The sequence below is a fragment of the Colletotrichum siamense genome, assembly GCF_013390195.1.
Source record: "Colletotrichum siamense strain Cg363 chromosome Unknown KSG_Cg363_contig04, whole genome shotgun sequence".
In the NCBI taxonomy this organism is placed as follows: domain Eukaryota; kingdom Fungi; phylum Ascomycota; class Sordariomycetes; order Glomerellales; family Glomerellaceae; genus Colletotrichum; species Colletotrichum siamense.
In genome coordinates, this window is record NW_023501017.1 from 3,127,717 (window position 1) to 3,147,349 (window position 19,633).

General features: G+C 52.3%; 3 protein-coding genes across 3 annotated transcripts; 2 read left to right on the forward strand and 1 right to left on the reverse strand.

Annotated features, from left to right (window-relative positions):
- Nucleotides 1-1,095: 1,095 nt before the first annotated feature.
- Nucleotides 1,096-2,439, forward strand: LEU1 (3-isopropylmalate dehydrogenase; the record flags this gene model as incomplete). Its single annotated transcript, XM_036638595.1, has 5 exons — nt 1,096-1,146; nt 1,212-1,232; nt 1,291-1,362; nt 1,429-2,149; nt 2,204-2,439. 5 exons carry the CDS (start codon nt 1,096-1,098, stop codon nt 2,437-2,439), a joined length of 1,101 nt encoding a protein of 366 aa, XP_036496527.1.
- Nucleotides 2,440-6,634: 4,195 nt separating this feature from the next.
- CGCS363_v006747 (uncharacterized protein) lies at nt 6,635-8,125 on the forward strand (the record flags this gene model as incomplete). Its single annotated transcript, XM_036638596.1, has 6 exons — nt 6,635-6,778; nt 6,837-7,209; nt 7,261-7,378; nt 7,427-7,491; nt 7,543-7,573; nt 7,633-8,125. 6 exons carry the CDS (start codon nt 6,635-6,637, stop codon nt 8,123-8,125), a joined length of 1,224 nt encoding a protein of 407 aa, XP_036496525.1.
- Nucleotides 8,126-13,680: 5,555 nt separating this feature from the next.
- On the reverse strand, nt 13,681-14,924 carry CGCS363_v006748 (uncharacterized protein; the record flags this gene model as incomplete). Its single annotated transcript, XM_036638597.1, has 2 exons — nt 13,681-14,400; nt 14,454-14,924. 2 exons carry the CDS (start codon nt 14,922-14,924, stop codon nt 13,681-13,683), a joined length of 1,191 nt encoding a protein of 396 aa, XP_036496936.1.
- Between the last annotated feature and the right edge of the window lie 4,709 nt (nt 14,925-19,633).

Consider the following 19,633-nt stretch of genomic DNA (forward strand, 5'->3'; position numbering starts at 1 on the left):
AGGTTTGTGCAGCCCTTGGTACTTATTATCAAACGTATTTCGCACCTATATCAATTGGGGTGTGAAACGGCAGGCAACACAGAAAAACAGCACATTTATATGTCAACCCAAAGAGCTGTCCGGGGGCAGATATGGACACGTGGGCATAATTAAGAGCCTATTCCAGGGTTTTAAGAGAGTTGCCAAAGATGAGAGGCGACCGAGAAGAATGCTCTGGTTGGCGAGCGGCATCAACAAAACAGCTGCGTATTACACTCCAGTGTACCCGCAGATTGACATACGCCCCCGACTTCAAACTTGTAGTAAATTGCCAAATAGATCTTGTTGCTTCCGAATACCGTAACACTGGCGATTAAGAACAGAGACGTTTGTGAACGACAGCACACTTCTGTCCTAGACGCTGCATAAACCGCAGTCATACGTGGAGCACCCCAGTGTCTAGTTGAATCAGACAAGGAACCAGTCCAGATGCACGAATACTTGCAATTCGGTTTGCTCGAACGATTGACTTCACTGTCGCAAGTTTCCGTTTAATACTGGCCAATTCGTTCTATGAATATAATTGCGGTGGGAAACCCGCTAAGCACGACCTTGCCTCGGAAAAGCCGGTGTGTTCACCGGCACGGCACCAATGCCGGCAATGCGAGTGACACCACTCGGCCTGCATCTTCCCGAGCGAGAGATACGAAAGGGGAGGATCGTGGCCGGAGAGACGACCGGAAGGGGGAAGAAGACTGGGGCGCCGGGACGAACCGGCGCCGACGGAAGCCGAACGACAACGCTGTGCAGCTCCGTGGGGTGCTGGACGAGTGCGGGGCGCAGGCTCCAGGGCAGTTTCCAGGGCGAACCTCAGTGAAGCTACGGCTCCGACTTCGGAAGGCGGGGTTGGAACTGGGCCTAACTTTTTCAATCTTGTGCGGGATGCGGGGCAAACAGCTCACCTGTTCGCCGGAGCGGACTCATTTCCTTCGTACCTGACTTGCTGCTCAACCTACTCCTTTCCTTCTTCACATCTGCTTCAATTGCAACGTGATACCCCCTCCGTTTTCCTTCAATCCCCTTCAACACCCCCTCCTATTTTCAACAACAGACAAGATGGCGACGCACAACATTGTAGTGTTTGCTGGTGACCACTGCGGTCCCGAGGTGAGCTCGCGCAACGGAGAAGCTTCGGCTTGGCGGGGAACGTAGCTAACGAAACTCTGTTCTAGGTTGTCGCTGAGGCTGTCAAGGTATGCCTCACAAACCGACAGACGCGTCGCTCACTGCGAGACTGACCAACTCCTGCAGGTCCTCAAGACAATTGAGTCCGGCAGCCCCTCCGCCGGCAAGTTCAACCTCCAGGACCACCTCCTGGGTGGTGTAAGTCTCCTCCGGTCCCGCCCGCTGCTCAATCCCACAACGGCAATCTAACCACTCGCCCACCAGGCCTCCATCGACGCCACCGGCTCCCCCCTCACCGACGAGGCCCTCGCCGCCGCCAACTCCGCCGACGCCGTCCTCCTCGGCGCCATCGGCGGCCCGAAATGGGGCACCGGCGCCGTCCGCCCCGAGCAGGGTCTCCTGAGGCTCCGCAAGGAGATGGGAACCTACGGTAACCTGCGCCCCTGCAGCTTCGCCTCCGAGGCCCTCGTCGACTTCTCCCCCCTCAAGGCCGACGTCTGCCGCGGCACCGACATGGTCATCGTCCGCGAGCTGACGGGCGGCATCTACTTTGGCGAGCGCAAGGAGGACACCGGCGACGGCAAGGCCTGGGACTCGGAGCCCTACTCCCGTGAGGAGGTCGAGCGCATCGGCCGCCTGGCCGGCTTCCTCGCCATCGCCCGCGGCGAGAAGACCGTCTGGAGCTTGGACAAGGCCAACGTTCTGGCCACCAGCCGTCTGTGGCGCAAGGTCATCACCGAGCTCTTCGAGAAGGAGTTCCCCCAGCTCAAGATCGAGCACCAGCTCATCGACTCCGCCGCCATGATCCTCGTCAAGAACCCCCGCGCGCTGAACGGCGTCGTCGTCACGAGCAACCTGTTCGGCGACATCATCTCCGACGAGGCCAGCGTCATCCCCGGCAGCATCGGTCTGCTCCCCAGTGCCAGCTTGAGCGGCATCCCTGACGGCAAGGGCAAGTGCAACGGCATCTACGAGCCCATCCACGGTATGTTTCTCCTGACACCCCTCTCCGGTTGAAGCGTGCTAATACAGTTCACAGGCTCTGCCCCTGATATCTCCGGCCAGGGCGTCGTCAACCCCATCGGCACCATCCTCTCCGTCGCCATGATGCTCCGCTACTCCCTCAACCTGCCCAAGGAGGCTCAGGCCGTCGAGGACGCCGTCAAGGCCGTCATCGACAACGGTCTGCGCACGAAGGACCTCGGCGGCAACGCCGGCACCAAGGAGGTCGGTGACGCCATCGTCGCCGAGCTGGCCAAGATCCTCAAGGCATAAAGTGTTTGCGGGCGCAGCATTGGGAAGGGACCATTTGATGAGTGAATGATGTTTTTGGCTGAATTTGCGCACTGGAAAAAAAAAGAAACGGGAATACGGAAAAGCAAGATTAGCTTGGCGTGCGGAGGGTTGTATAGCTCGCCACGTACTGCGAGATGGCTGAGATAGTGAAAAGGCTCAGTTGAACATGTCCTGAGGCTTATTGTGACCAACTCATATGGGTTTATGACTGACGAATATTCAGCGGCTCTACTTAAGATGTGAAATCACGACGGCCAGAATAAGACAAAGCGTTCTGGCTTGGACATCCCCTTAAGAGAGATTGGTACTCCACGTGTGTATCTTTGCCGCCTTGACTCTCAGTTATTCGTCTTTCGACTCTGGGCTGGAACCAAAGCGAAGAGCCCATAGCTGGAAAACCCATGCTCTCACCTATGTCCTCGTAAGCTTTGGGACAACTGTTTGCTTGAGCAATGGGTCATGTATTGCTTGTTGGTCGTTGTGGAGCAATTTCTCCGGCGTTCCCTGTTCATGAGACCGGCTGTATGGTCATCATTGAATGCGCAGGAAAGAGCATATGCATGAGGAACTTGACTGACACAAATGTTCCCATGTTTGATGTGAGACGTGCTGTCTTCGGAATGCAAGCTTATTCCTCCGTATGAGGTGTTGAACAAAACGTATCTAAAACCTGGCATCAAAGACCTACTTGAGCAACACCTCATCGCAGGCGGCCTCCCGTTGAATGGCCAACCAAGCCTCAAAAATTTGATCGTAGTTCTTGACGTAAAAGATCATATGCTTTGTTGGATCTGATGGTAGAAACGTAAAGGAATAACAGCCAGTCATTGTCATGTTGGGAGAATCCCCCATTTGCGCAAGCCGCTTTTGCAAGAGTACGTTCCTCGGCCGGGGGTATTGCTTTCGAACAGGCCATAGACGAGAATGACTAGTAATGAGCTGAATAGGACGCAGAATAAAGAACGCAATCAGCACCACGCCTCGATGATTATGGAGGCCAGAGAACCCCACCTAAGCCTGCCTACCTGTATTTCGGGCAATAAAAAAGAACAAGGATCTACGCCAGCTGATCGATTGTCTTATTCTTTCTAGTCCTGGCTCTCTACGTATGCTTTATACTGACATTGGTAATCAGAACTGGCTCTGTTCCGCGGAAAGCGCCGATTTCTCTGACTTTCTCATCGCGGCCATGCCTACGTAAATGAGTTTTCCGTACTATATAACACCGCGATGATCAAAAGTGCTTGGTAGCAAAAAATGCTCCATGTGTTGTACCATAAGTTTCGACACCATCATGCCTAAGTACCATAGGCAGATGCTGCAACTTCATCACTTCGATCTTGTACCAAGGGATGTTATTCTGGTAAGTGTGAGCATCAAACATAGTATGCCTCCCCTAGTCATCATTTTCTTCGGAGTATACAGATTGTGTGAATGGTAAAGGGCCGAGGTTTCATAGAAGCGAGGCTCGCGATTTGGTACTTTGTTCACTCAATGCGATTGGTTGGCGTGCACGACACGTGCCAGTAATAACTGAGAATGAGACCGTGGCTGCGATTCTAGAGAGGATTCAGTAGTCAGGTCTTTCACTTAAATATGAGGCCCATCCGCGTCGTCGACCCCGTCATCTGAGACAACTTTCGGCGACGCCGGTCAACCGATCCACTTTTCCCGAACCTATCCGGGGCATCGCCGGTCGGATTCCGGATTCGATTTGCGTCCTCACAAATCATCTAGACCGCATTTCCATGATAAGGAGACATCTCTAATCACAGTGCCAAAGATTCCTTAATGAAATAGAGCAGCACTGTGACCTGCGCCTATCAACACGGATACCCAGCTTGGCGGATATTGCAAGCTCACGAACCGAACCCTGGACGAGATCAAAAGTTCCAGTGAGTCTTGAAAGGCATCATCCCCTGAGTCCCATATGTCAAAGTGAGCAGGAAATGGCGACATTTGCTCCGCGACGCAAAGTGATCTGCATTAGCTGCCAAGACCGTGCAGATGGGGATGCCTCCGAGACCCGCCAAACACGCAAACATTCAGACTCTAGGATACGAATCCCGTTGCGACGCTGTCTGACTCTGGTGGAAGAGCACGAACTTACGGGGCACGTCACATCTTGAGGCCTAGAACAGTTCGACTTCTTTCTTGCGGGTCTTTTGAATATCTCTCAAGAGGTGTCTCTGGTGAGACAACAGCCATAACAACATTCGGCTTGTGTCTCCGTGCCATGTCCAGGCCAATAAAAGCATCATCACAGTGTTTATGTTTTTTACATTGCCGATACGGTCAAACTTCCCTGAAATATAGGTAAACGTAGTGGAAGTCGCCAACAAACGAAGAAGGCAGTAGGTAGATGACAATGGGGAACGAGAGGCTTCAGAGAAAGCTCCGTGCAGCCACCAAATTCGTATCCGCTACCGCCAGCAACATCAAGCCGGAGCGGTGTGTCGGCGTTCATGTCGGAGAATGAGGACGTAACATCAGGGTACGATGACAGCTGCACCGTGGCAAAGAACCTTGCCTATAGCCTCCGACTATATGAGCGTCAAGGAATGACAGGTTTCTCCTTTTCTGCAATCAATCCTTTACTTCCTGTAATGATGGCTCTGTTCATCGGACCGAAAGCACTTGAAACATGACACCGCCGGAATAGGATCACTTATCCTTGGACTCTATTAGTTGTTTCCGCCCTGAAGAGTCTGTCTTGAGCTTCATTGAGGGAGAACACAGCTTTCCTCCTGACGGCATTGGGGCTGGATGATTGGTAGACTAACCGGCATGCTTTTTCCCCCAAATTTATTTCTCTAACACACTCGTATTTGGCTTAAAAAGCAACTTGAAGACGTAAGAAAGTCCATGTGTCGGGCCGTACTGCGCCAAACCGTGCATCGAGGAGGACCGAGGCTATATCAGGGGCTCGTCACGATCGTCGCCCTCCTGCAGCAAATCCTTCTTGTACCAAGCCAAGAGATTCCAAAGCCCGGTATTGACACCGACGACCGAGCCACCGCATGAGGTATCAGTCGCTAGACTTCGATCGACTGATGTGTGAATTGATGTGTTCTAGTCCGAGATTGAAGTTCTTTTCTTCAGGGATTGAAGAAGTTTGCAAATTGTACACTTTCCTAATCAAGAACATCCATCGGGTTGCGTAAGTCATGAGCTATGTCTGGCACTCCCTCGGGAATACTTGCGCAGACGACCAGCGAGAAATCACGCGGCTGTGTTACGATGAAGCGTCCCAAACCCACGGTAACCAATGCCAGAGCTCTGTCAAAGGTTGGTAAGATTAGATATGACAGACACCAGGAACGTCTCATGAGGAATGACACACTACCCCTCAGACGTCTTCGTGTGACAGGCCAGGGTCGTAGAAGTCCCTCTTCCACTTTAATGTTTGTCACCTGGAAGCGGTATGCCGACACGACGAGGCCCTGTTCACGCTGACAGGTGGATTGTGCGGTTCTTAACTACATTGGCTGGAGCAGTGGGTTTCAGTCCATAAAGAGGACGAAAAGCCGTTGGTGCCGGGGTCGTTGGTTCCTGAACATGCGTTGGGGCTGGGGTCGTTGCACCCTGACCACACGTTGTTTGCTCGTCGACGTTCAATTTGGTAAAATAGACGAAGATCAGCTAGAAAGATGGCTGACATCTAAGTTGCCTCTTACGAATTAGTCTCCAGCCTCACCCGTTGCATAGACACCACAAACATCTCGACGCCGCTTCCACGACTTCACTCACAGTGTGGCCTAGAACATTGATCTCCCAGCCAAGAGCTTCTTCAACAACAACGGTGTGTAGGACAAATCGGAAATTTCTGAAATGACAGAGGCACGCTCATGATGTTCCGTGTTTGCCCGTCACCGGGGTTCCGGAACATAAAGATCTACGCCCGGTATCTGGGTCCTCGATTTAGCACTGTCTTCGACGTCCCGTTCAGCCGCAACTTCAACAAACACGCCGAGGGATCAGTTCAGCACCAACGGCGAAGCATCCTCAAACAATGTCAAATTTCGGGGATTCGCCCGCCGGGAGAGGCGTCAGCTTCCGGCATTGCGCGAGACTCGGCATCTGCTGCAGCATTCATATTTCCTCTCGCATCCCGTCGTGTCGTTCCATACTTTCCACATACGTCGGAAGCATCATCTCTTGCGCTCGGAAGACCATGGAAGACAAAGGGCCCCTAATCATCGCAGCCTGCTGGGCGTTCACGGGACTGAGTCTCCTATTCGTGGCCGCTCGGTTATTCGTTCGACTCGCGGTATACAACAAGCTCATGAGCGACGACTACTGGATCATTCTCTCAACCGTGAGTCTTTTTCTCTCCTCATCATCAGCCCGGGATTGACTGCCTGACACGACAACAGATCTGCGCAGTTTGTTCAAACTCACTAGTCATCTTATCAGTCCATTGGGGCAACGGGCAACACTGGGACACTCTCGACCAGGAACACCAACAAGAGGTCATGAGATGGATGATCGCTGCATACGTGCCAGGAATCGAGACACTCGGCTTTCCCAAGTTGGCGGTCGTCTGCCTTCTCTCACGCCTCCTCGCGCCTGGCAAATTGCACCTCCGGATCTTGTGGGCGCTGAGCATCGGCTGCGTTATATCGCTCACTGTCACGGTGATGACGCTCATATTGCAGTGCTCGCCTCCAAGCGCTGCCTGGAACTTTGATTTACCCAGGGACTGCATCAAACCAAAGGTCATTGAGGGTTTGGCTTTTTGGGCTAGTTGTAAGCCGGGATGACCTCCACGGTATGGACGAAGCAGCTGATGATGTTTAGCCTGGTCCGCGTTTCTCGACTTTTATCTCGCAATTTACCCGGCTGTTGTTCTTTGGAGGCTTCAAATGTCTATGAAGAAGAAGATCGGTCTCACAATTGCCCTGGGTATGGGAGTGATGTAAGTCCACACCCCAGATTGGTCGGTGCTCAGGCTGATATGTGACAGTTCGGGTTGTGTTGGCATTGTGAAGACGACGGGCATTCCCACATTCTTGAGTGAGGATGTTAGTTGTAGGTGAACCGAAGTTGTGAGGAAGGTTTCGTATCTAACAGTGCTTCCAGATGAACTATGCGAGCCTTTGTACTGGACATCGTAAGTTACCTCGGCGTCTGCCCCTAAGACTTCAGTCAGCTTACCACAATAATGAACAGCATCGAGGGCAATCTTATCATCATCGCAGCTTGCATCCCAATCCTCGGACCCCTCCTCGAGATGTTCAAAGGCCGCCCAATCTGGCGCACCGACAAGAGCTCGAGCAACCGGCAGTACGAAGACTACAGCAAGCAGAGCACACAGAAACAGCAGGACGCGATCGAGCTTCGGAGCAAGCATCGGAAGAAGGTCGATGCGTACGGGTTCACGATACACGCAAAAGACGAAAGCGAAGAAACTATTGTGCACCCGGACAAGCGATCCGCGAGCGCCTCGTCTGACCGGAGGAGTGGCGGCTACAGTCAGGAGGAGTCGGAGCACCACCACAACCATCACCGCCAGCACCACCGTCAACATCAACATCGCCACCACGGCGGAACGTACCACAATCATGGGGAGCATCAGATCGTAAAGAGTACTGCGATCACCGTGACTTATGACCAAGGAGAGGAGGGGCCAACGTCGGCGGCGACTAGGTGGGCGGCCATTTAGCATGGATGAAAGGGGCCTGGATCAATATGAATTCAAAACAACATCGAGCCATCCTGTCTTCTCTAGAAAATGGTCTCAGTATGATAGTTTCAAAATTACTAGAATAATAGACTGTGTGTATTGCAGTTAAAAATCAAAAACAGCAATCCAGACTGGCGGCACACAACTAGAGGCTTTGCTTAAACACATGTTGCGCAGAACCTCTTGCACATTTCTTTTGTTCATTTCAAATGAACAGAGTGGTACTTCATTTGGTTCTGTTTGTGCTCATGGTTTTGCGATGACGACCAACATGCATCCTACTTACGAGACATTTAACAACACAAAGGGCGCAACAACGAGGAAAAATTGAGAAAAGTGCAATCCAACAACATACGGAGGAGATCCAAATAATCTTCAACTTCCTTCACTCCATTACTGATAGTAGGTAGCGTAATTCTAAAGTTATTCCTCCCCCAGGGCAACTACCGGAGCGCCGCTCTAGTGTTCTTTCCAGGCCTCAAGGCTTCCACCCCCTGCCTTCTGAAACGCTCCTACCCTCCCAGAATATTCTCTCGCCTCGCTCCTTCCACTTCGAATTACTACTAGTCACACGATATTGCATCAAAACTGACGCCAAACGGTCCATTAGCACCAGCTGCCACGGCCTCACCCAAAGGAACTTTTGGCAGCCGCCAATACAGCCATACTTCTTCCTATAGACATCTACATTCAGCCCATCATACTCGTTATACTCCCTCACTCGCGGCCGCTACATCGTTTCCAGAGCGACTCCCATTGCAAAGCAACTTTATTTGCAGGGTGGCTTCTCTGATAGGGAAGGTTCTCTCATCAGACCTTTTTCCTCGTACGGTGGCTTCCCTCACAAGGTACCTTCCCTCGTCAGACTTCAATCCTTACGGGGCAACCTCCATTCAATCATAGCTTCCCTGTCTAATACTTTTCTAGTGGCCTATTCTACTTCATACGAGGGCGCTTGACCAAAAGGTAGTAGAAATCCGGCTATCTTTCTCTTCTTCACCCACAAGGCGACCACTGCAAGCGGCTTCTTCATCGTTGGAGGCCGAAGAAGAGTATTGGTGAGTCTCTTATCTGAGTCAAGTTCACTTCAGTATTGCCTCTGCGACCCTAGGCGACGGAATACACCAACTCGCACGCCACTACTCGTCTACACTGCGACAAGCTGAGTGTTTTCATACCGATGGTTGAGCGACGAGGCATGCAAGACGTCGATTCCACGAAGGAGAACCTTCTAAAGAATAAGAGAACCAGGACCGAAGAAGGAACGGCCGATACAGAATGCGCCCATATAATATCTATCAAGTTTAGGGAATGCCAAAGAAGGTGACAATGTGGCCGTCAGTGAATTTTCCAACAACCAAGCTGAAGTGTCTAACGCTCTCTAGACAAGAAATAAGGCCATTATCTGCAACTAGAAGCTGCGCTCTGTGGATCACGACAAGGACGACAGGGACGACAGGGACGACAAGGAGCCTCGGAGAAAATGTGAACTAACGCACGACCTTGTAAGTCCTGTTGGCTTTCGCTATTTGTTCAATTGCTAATTCAGTCTCAGGAGACTCCCGCAAAGCCGGCACACGCTACCTTTGGGGCTCACAGGACAGGCTAGGCATCCGCAACATGGCTTGAACTCGCCTACGCACCTCTCCTCGAGCTCTACCAAGCCGTTAAGGCGACACCTTCCCTGGAGGCCGTCAGTAAATTTCTCGAGAAAATCCTAAAGGAGACAAACTTCTTACGCCCTGTCATTCCCCAATTGCAGCATTGGAGTGGAAAAGCCTCGGCAGCTAATCTGTGGGTTTTGGTGTGTCCAAAAAGAGAATACACACCATCAATATCTGGGACAACACGGATCCTTACTGTCGTCCTGAATTTTCGCAAAGAGTGTAGGAGAAATCAGATTGGTGACCACTGTGCGCCGTTAAGACCGGCCGGGATCCTTACCTACGGACTGGTCACGTTATCGAACTTCAACTTTTCGATTTGTTTGGGATCAAAGTCCACCATAACTTCATGTTTTCCTGCGAGCTTCTCCAAAACTGGGTATCTTTCCTCAAAGCCGACGTCATGTGACGAACTTCCAGTGGCATCCAGCCCACACTAGCTCTCGCGTAGTCTCACATCGCAGGGCATTCTTGGAGATGAAAGCGAAGGTAAACGAAGACGCCGTACCCAAGCTGTCGAAGGCCACGGACCAGAGCGAAGACGAATGCAAGGATTTTCTCTGGAAAAGGTACCTGGCATCCCCTTCGTCGTGTCAACCCAGAGGAGCTGGACGTGGGTGTCGGCGCCATCAGATTGTTAAGAGCACTGCGGTCATTGTCACTTATAAACAAGGGGAGGGGGTACGGACGTCAGCGGCGACCAGGTGGACTGCTATTTGGCAAGTACGCAAAGGGGCTTGGCGAATATATTAATCGCGGAATATGAAGCATCCATGACTCAGTGATAAGGGGGAGGACGAATGACTTCATCCACTCATCTTGTGTTTGGTCTTTGTGGCCTTGCACTTTGGATTTGAAATAACGCCACCCGACGCACTTGACGCACGACGCAGTATCAAGGGAGGCATTCATGACGGACTAGAATAATCAGACAGTATATAATACAGATGAGAAACACTGGAGTCGAGAAATGGTGAAAGCAGGACTTCCAATCTGTATTGTGACATAGGTATCTCCACTCAGCAGGCTTGCTTGATTCCGGTCATTGCGCAGCCTCTCGTATTTCAACATGCGTCGGGAAAGCGATTAAGCGAACTCATTGCTGTTGAGTTCAGAATCAGACCTGGGCGCTTTATATAGACGCTTAGAGGTATCCCGATGAAGTGATAGCCAGCATGCTCGAGAGCCCATGGCCATCCCACAATAAATATTCAATGTTGAACGTGATCCTATGCCTCTGCAAATGAAGACCCGAAACCAGCGGAAGGGGTGGTTGGGAACTGAAGAGACTGTATCAAGGTCTAGTTGAACAACCTAGGGGCCATCGAATTTGGATGAAACCTAGCTGTTATCCGGCACTTCTGCACTTCTTTGCACTGACGGTGCGAATACGCTAAGATGGGACCGAAGCGATAGCAGTGGGTGTATGACTTGGCACTGCTTCGTACCTCATCGATCATATGCACTTGGGCGTTCCATCTCACTGGGCGCTGGCGCCAACACAAGAGGAGACCACCGAATTCACGACTTGGGGTGTAGGACACGATCGCTGCGAAGTTTGCACCATGATATATTCTTTGACGCCATACGTTGCTGTGCCTGTAAGGTCGGGTTCCATATAACTTACGTTTGTTTCCCCATGAGCGAATAACGAAAACAAATGCGGGCGCCCTAATTCTCGAAATCCATCTCCACCCGCCTGAGAGGTATGCTTATCTGGCTGAAGCCCATGTGATGAGCTTTTGCGGAGAACCACGCAGGAAAATCTTTAAATACTGCTAGCTTATTCTTGACGTAATAGTTAACGACCTGTAGTGAATATACAAGACAGCGAAGGAAACATGTTGGGTAGCCCACGTTCCCATAGTGTCGCGCGGAATCCAGGAATACCTTAGGTTGTTGGATCGTGATTGCTAGTCCGCTTTTGTCTAGAATTCTACTAAAGAGGTGCCGCGACGCCAACGATTTGGCTTGGGACCGCTCATGTATCAAGAATCAGTCGCGATTTTATAGGTCAGTTGTATTGTAGGCGCCAGATATGTTGAGCCCGGGCATATATCAGCCTCCCTTCGCAACTAATGTCTAAAATACTCCACAGTTAACTATTCAAGTGAGACACGAGGATGTCAGTGTAAAGTATCACCAATTGACAGTCCAGAACATGTTCTTGCTTGGTAGTTGTAGCATATAGCCTGTCCATTCTTGTTAATCTTCTTGAGATTATACTGAGTCATATATCATCATTTCACCTTCTGTCGGGGGTTTATTCATTACCAATCAGAATCACTTTAGACGTAAAGGACACCGACAAAATGTGGATTGATATCATGATAAATCATCGCAGCCTTGGACAATTGAGGACGGGGATAAGCACGGGAAGACTGCTTTGCTTCACATATCAATTTCTCGTGCACGACTTTTTTGATTGCTCAAGTTGATTCCAGTCAAAGAAGTATGATTTATATAGTTTGAGTTGGACCCCCAGCTGCTTCTTGTGGAGACCGCCGCCGAATTCGGATCTCGACACTTCCCACACTTGATTCCCGGCATGCGTATCTTGAATGCGGTATCTTAAACTCTCATGAACATGACCAGAAACTAACAAGTTCACATCGGAACCCGTAGCGAGAGTCTTACTTACGCTTCCAACGGCGTCAGCCACTGTCCAGCCACACGCGTACTCCCCCGCAGTGATCGCCGAACCAAGCAGAACCCTTCCCATAAGTCCCAAACCTTTGGTCCAACCCCAAAGACACGTCAAATTCGCATAGGGAAAGACTGACAGGGCGTCCAGAACCAATTGCTTCTATGCAGCTCACCCAAAAGGGGCGAAACTTCCATCCCAGTCTCACCTCCCCCAGAAAGGGAAAATGACATCAAATATCGATGCGGCTTACCTTCCAATCATTGATTGGACATCCGCCAAGCACTGAATCCGAGCCCGACCCAACAACGTAAAGCCCGGCCAGCAATACAAAAGCCCCGATGTTGCATCCGCATTCCGCCCCTGCTCGACTTACACGAGGTGACATCGCTCCGATCGGCGGCCAACGCACCAACTGGTCTGAGAGCATCCTCGACCGACAGCGCATGAGCGTGTTTTGTGATGTGGTGGTCGAGATGCGGTGCTTCAATGAGCTTGACGCTGGCTTACCTTGCGTCCGGGTAAGGGGAAACATGCAAGACAGAACCTCCTCCTGCCAATTACGTAAAGTGCTCACCATATCGGAATGCCGAGGAAGGAGGTTGCTACCAAGAGAGGAGAAGAACGTCAAAATGAGTAAGGCGCATTTGCTGTGAACCTCCGCTTCTTTCTCATCTGGGAAGGCTGTGGATGGTTTCTGGGGAAGGAAGCCTGGCCGCTGGGGCAAGTGGCCGACCCTCCTTCATTTGAATAAACGAACTAGACGCTCAAGAAGAGATTTCAGGCACAATGAAGATAGTAACAGGATATTTCGTGCCATTATTCCATTAGTCCCAGAGCCTTGCGCCCGGTCCCCAATCTCTGCCTTCATCTAGGTATATACAAGAATATGATTATGGTCTACTACTGCTCGTGGCTCCCATGACAAGGGGCTACCGTAAGACCTGTTGTTGCTTAAGAATTATTCCTCCTTCCCAATGCCTTAAACCGCCTAAATCGCCATTCGACCGTAAGTCTCCGCCATTTTCCGTCGTTAAAGAGTGTATTGGGTATATGCCATATCCGTGATGCTGTCGTAGCCGTGGTATATCATTGGAATTAATCATAAAGGTCATTCGTTGAATAAAATGCTCTCCTCAATCGCCTTTCGGCCTGAAGAGTGCGTATATAGAATTGAAAGGAACAGAAGGCCAAATTGGCTCATCTGAAGCTCAAGCTCGTCCAACTCAGAGCAGAGCAACGGCGCCGAAGAGACCAGCCAAGAAGGCCGCGGCAGGGGCCTTCTGGGCGTTGGCAGCTGCCGTCGGAACAACCACGGGCGCAGTAGACGCGACGGTAGTTCCTGGAAGGGTGACGGCGCTGGTGGTCGGGACGACGACAGTCGAGGGGGCCTGGGTCAGAGTCTGGTGGACAGTGCCGGAAACAGTGACATACACCCAGGACTTTTGAGTAACAACGGACTCGCCGCCGACTGTGACGGGAATCGTGACATCAACGTGCTTCGTCTTGGTCTCGGGGTAGACCTCAGTGATGGTCTTCACGGCCGTCACGTAGATCTTCTTGGTGTCCGTGCTGGTCACCCAGATGGTCTCACCGTGTTCAATGGTCTTGTAGGTTGTCTCCGGCTTGGTGATGGTCTCATAGACCTCAGTCTCGACGTGCTTCGTAGTCTTCAGAGTGGTGTACACGTCGACCGTCGTTTGGGCTTTGGTGACAATGGTGCTCGTGGTAGTGTAGACGATTGTTTGGGTGTGTCCATCAACAACCTTGGTCTCGGTCACTGGACATACGGAGGTAATAGTCACATAATCCACCTCCTTCTCCGTCTTTGTCACGTCAGGAAGCTTCTCAGTCTCGTAGACCTTGGTAGGAACCTCAGTGACGATCGTGGAGAGCTCGGTGGTGGTGACGGTGTAAGTGTGTCCTTCCTCAGTGATGGTCTTGGTCTATCGAGCTGTTAGCAAAGTACACAGATGCTTCTAAAGTTGATTGAACATACGACCGGGCAGTATGTGGTTAAAGTTGTTAAGTCCTGCTGAGTTTCTGTCACGACCGCGGTAGGGCCGGGAACAGTCTCGTAGACCTTGGTGGGAACCTTCTCGGTGATGGTGCTCAGCTCAGTCACGGTTGTGACGTAAGTGTGCCCATCTCCAGTCACAGTCTTAGTGATTGGACAGTATGATGTATACGTAGTCCAAGAGACATCTGTTTCAGTGGCGTAGTCGGTAGGGCCGGGGACGGTCTCGATGATGACAGTTGGGACCTTTGTGACGATGGTTGAAGTCACAGTCTCGGTTTCATAGTATGTAGTTCCGGGACCGTAGTGGGTCTTGGTCGTAGGACACAAAGTTGTAATTGTCGTCTCAGTTATCGTAGTAATCGTCTTTGTCTTGTCCTTGCCGTGGTCATGGTCGTCGCCGGTGGCGATGGCGGTGGCAGCCAGGGCCAGGAGGGCAGAAGTGTACTTCATGGTTGCGGGTGGGGCGGAATGGGGTTGAGAGTAATCAACGAGAGATACTCCTTGAAACGATGGTTGGAGGAAGCAAGAGTTGCGACTTGAGCGAGAGTCTCTTAAGTAACCTTAACGAACGAGTTACTTGATAGCACAACGAGGTGGTTGGCTAGGAGATGGAGAGAGGCTGGAGAGAGCTGCAAGAGGATGGAGAGTCAAGACGGAGATGGTCGAGGAAAGCAGGATGGCTGGTATGCTTATATCCTGAGAAGGACCAGAAGGCCGGTCTGCCCGGGCCTTCTGCTTGCAGACCGGCCCTTCTGCTTCCTACTTGCAGACGAGCAGGAATGGATGTGAGAAAATGCGGAGGTTGCGATGACATCTTTCGGTCGACCAACAGGTCTCGTCGATCTCCACAGCGGCTTGCATTGGTCTTGGGCCATGTGGACAGCAGACAGGCCACGGTCTGACCCATGAAAGAGACGATGGGTGGAGGGACAGGGAATAGTTGCCAAGTCTGTGATACGAGGAAAGGCGATCTTGGAGATGCAGACCAGCAGTGTGAGAGAGTCTAGAGCTTTATGCGTGGCTGGAGAGGGGCCTCGTTGCGTGAGTTATGCAGAGATGCCCATGGTGTGAACAGATGAACGAAACAGTCTCGGCCGAATGGCGACACAGTTGGATTGACCAACACGCAGAACACAAGCCATACGCCATCCGGTGTGCGTAGCGCCACTGCAAGTAAGAGAAGAGGTTGGACGACGACAACAAGGCTTGACAAGGTTCAGCATTACCCATGTCAGATTGACAGTCAGACTGGTAGCTTATTCGATGGCAACAGCGAATGAGAGAGACCGAGGTAGCTGAACAGGGCCGATGGCGTCGGATTTGCAGAGACTAGGCAGACCGCCCTGGCCCCTGTCAATGATGCCGCCTAGGCGTTGAGGCGGACGCGATGCTCGAACGTGCAGGTCTCCATGACTGGCCGCTTGTTGTCGGGCACGGCCGGCCTTCACAATGACACACAACTGCGTATGTGTAGTTAATATAATTGTCTCTTATGTGGTGAGCTTTCCGGGGTCACTCAGCCCAATCGTGGTCATAGGAATCGCTGCAGGCTGCGACAGAGAGGCAATGCTGCTTTGCCAGGGCTTTTTGCTGACTCTGTCTGACCAGCAAGCTGAAGATGCTGGCAAGGCAGCACTGCAGAAGCGTGACGGTGATGTTTGCCAGCGATCACCGTGCCCCTCCTTGTCACCTTCAAGTCTGTGATTTCAATGGCAAGCGTTATTTGTGGGCTACAGCCTTAGCTCTTCACGGTCCAAGTCGTCGAAATGAAATTGACGATTTGGGGACGCGGCTCGTTCGTATTTTTGATAGCAATAAGCCGAAGCTGTCAAGTCTTTTCTAGCTGCAGATGCCTGATAGACTTGCCAGCTAGGCATGAGGCAGTTGGAGTGAGGTACAAAGATTTCCGTCGTTGGACAGAGAACCGTGCTTGATGTGTGTAGAGGAGGGCTCGTGTCCAGGTCGTGGCACTTGGCCAAGGATCTGCAGCTCACGGGAGCCGACCAATGAAGAAACGCATGATGCTGCAGTCTAAAATCCTTGGTGTACAGGAACGCGTCCAACCAGTGAGGTGAACCAGGAGCGGACGATGTACAAAACTTGATTTGGTGTGGGCGCCAAACTTTGTGGACGAGCCGCGAACATGGTAACCAGGCCAGCGGCGGATAGTACCTAGAGTCCGGCAGTCGACAGAGGCTCCAAGTTGTGCTTCCCATCCCACTTCGGGTCCCTAGATGTGGCTGGTGATGTCAGCTTGAAGATGGGTGAGATGATAGTCGAAGGCTTTCCGACCAGACGCAGCCAAGACTGGCGCACTCGCGTGTGATCCGATAATCCGACGCGTCTGTCGGTTGACATGCGAATTCTCGGCAGAGTTGAGAATTGCCGTTGTTGCCCGAGCATCATCAGCGATCGCCCTGGCTCCTCGCAGTTTTCCGCGGGGCATGCTTGGTCGCCCGAGCTAGGCTGGCCGCCGGGATCGATGTGGTGTTTGCTAACAGGAACAGCAGCACTTGCCAATAGCTCGCCGGATGATAGTCCCGGTAGGGCAGCTAAGGCAAGGACCCAAGAAGCCGGCGACTGTAAAGTGGGCAGATGGGGCCTGACGGATGGAACGCGCCATGCTGGATCGGGAATACTGGACGTATGTTGGTCGACGAGCTTTAGAAAAATGGATGACTCGACTGGTGAGATGCTGGAGCTCGATTGCGGCCAGCGCACGAAAGGGTTGTCGCGGCAGAGCTCTCGAGTCCTTGCAAGTTGCACGAATAAGCTGCGGGTTGGTGGCACCACAACATGGTGCTGATGCTCAAGGCGAGGTGCGCGGCCTACGCTGCTGACGGTCAGCGAACAGGGAGAACCTTGAGACTACGGCCTTGCATGTCATGCCTTTTCGTCTCGTGAGGCCTGCGTGTTTGCGGCGCCGTGTCTGCGGTTCCTCCGCGGGCGGTGCTCTTATGATCTCTTAAGTTGCGCAGCGTTTGTGCCCGCTTCAAGACCTGCATTGTCTTAGTTGCGCACTTGAATATGTTGTCCACGGCAAGGCTCGACACCCGAATGTTCCGATCTCATATCCGGAGGGCACTTGACAAGACTGCGGTGGCATATTGGATAGTCGGTCGACACCACCAACAGGGTCAGTTGTTGTGACCAAGTCTCTCCGAGAAGGAAGGGCGACAGCACGCATGGCGGGGCGGGGCGGCGTGGCAGGCTTTCAGCGGGCTTTCGATGGCTGGTGCGATGATGGCTTCGTCGGGAGCGGCACAGATGCCTAGGGCGAGGTAGGATCAGGAACTGGCTGCAGGTTGAATATGCAGAGGACGACGCCGGGCAAGGGGACAAGGGCGGGCAATGTGGGTTGTGGCGCCTACGGTTGTCGGTGTGGGCGTGATGGTGTGCGTGGGAAGACGGACTGGAGGTGTGGGGAATACATGGAATATTGGAACCAGGGCGGGAATAGCCTGTAAGAAGTGACGAACAGGCCGGAGAGAAACCTGAGAACGTTGGAGCGAACGAACCAGAAGGGCGGGATGGGCGAGGATGAGGAGAGAATACCACGGCGGGAGGAGAGGGGCAGAGGAACAGAGGACGTGGGTAAGAGAGAGAGGTTGAGCTGAGCGAAGTGGTGGTTGCCATCTCAACCATGCATCCTGCTGTCCCGGTTCTCATGCGACATTCATCCCATCTCATGCTTCCCGACCTCCCTCTGTGTGTTGTGTGTGCAGCTTTTGGCATGTCTTTCCGGCCCCCAAAGACCAGCAGTTCCGTTGACCGCACTCTGCAGTGAGAGGGAAAAGCATCTGGACTCCAGACGCCTTTATGCAAGCCACATGCAAATCGAACAAGATGTGCTTTTCCTGCCATGCACAACGCACTGGGCTGCATGTCCAAATTGCTTATACGAGCAACAGACCTGGGGCGAACAGAGGAAACAAAACGTCTTGTGGACAGAATAAGCATAAGACTCGGCGGGGATTGCTGGCGGGGGATTTGCATCCAACTGTCACCGCAGATCGTGATGGCCCTCCTCAATGCCCCATAGCGTATCCGTAGCCCCATAGCCCCTCCCGGCACAATACCCCTCGCCCTAAACTCCAACCTCTTTAGCGTTCCAAACTCTACCTTTTCGTGGCATGGTGCCCCAACATCAGCGCCCGATTCCTTCTTACCAGCCACGACGCAGTTTATTCCGATGTTTCTCGAAGACTACCGTGAAAAGTGCGTGACATCTGCCATGAGCAGCCACACCTCGTGTTTCCCACCTGTAGCGCCATCGTGCCATCTCGTCCTAAGCCCGAGGACTGTGCGCCAGTGCACCGACCTTACTTTAATCTGTGTCTGTGCGCTGTGATGGATCCGACGGTACGTACTCTTTCCTCTTCATGTCGTTCACTAAGGTGGTTCCATGGAAGTGCTCTGTTCCCTGCTCAACCTCTGCTCTTCCGCTTTCCGTGCCGCTTCCTCTCGGACTATTAGCTGCCTTCGGATTGCTTGGGAAAGCCAATAACGCCGGTCATGGAAAATCCCTCACCGAGGCACATCAATCCTACCTGTTGACTAATTGGATCCATACGCTGACCAAGGAAGCCAACAGCTGCATCAATGACAGGAATCTCATGCCTTCATTGTTGAATGCAGGTCTCACTCCCAACCATTTTTCTTTTCGAGCCACTAGTTCGCTCAGTCAGCTCAGACACAGCCTATTTTCCCCCGCGAGCCTCGCAGCTGCTTGCTCCCCGCGCTTGACTCAGTCGTGACCTCTCCTCCCGGGTAATGTCTCGCGTGCTGCGTTCTCGATCAGCCAGGCCGACTGTCTGCAACTCTCTTCTTCCTACCAGGAGGATCGTCACGAAACAGCCCGAAAGCCCAAGTGAACCTATGGACCCTCGACCAAACATCGGCTGCAGCGGACGCATGATCCTCGCCGGGTTCCAAGACCTGTGTTCAGTGGTTCCGATGTCCCGCCTTTCCCGCTTACTTGATCCACTTTAGCCACTCCTTCATCCCCACGGCGTCTCTTACTGGCATTGGAACTAATACTTGCCGTATCAGGAAGCCTTTCTCGCTCGTCGAGAGACGGCATAGAGTTCTCATATAGCTCCACCTCTTGAACGCGTTCCTGATCATTTCGGCTTCGGCACATCTTGGCAGGAACATCG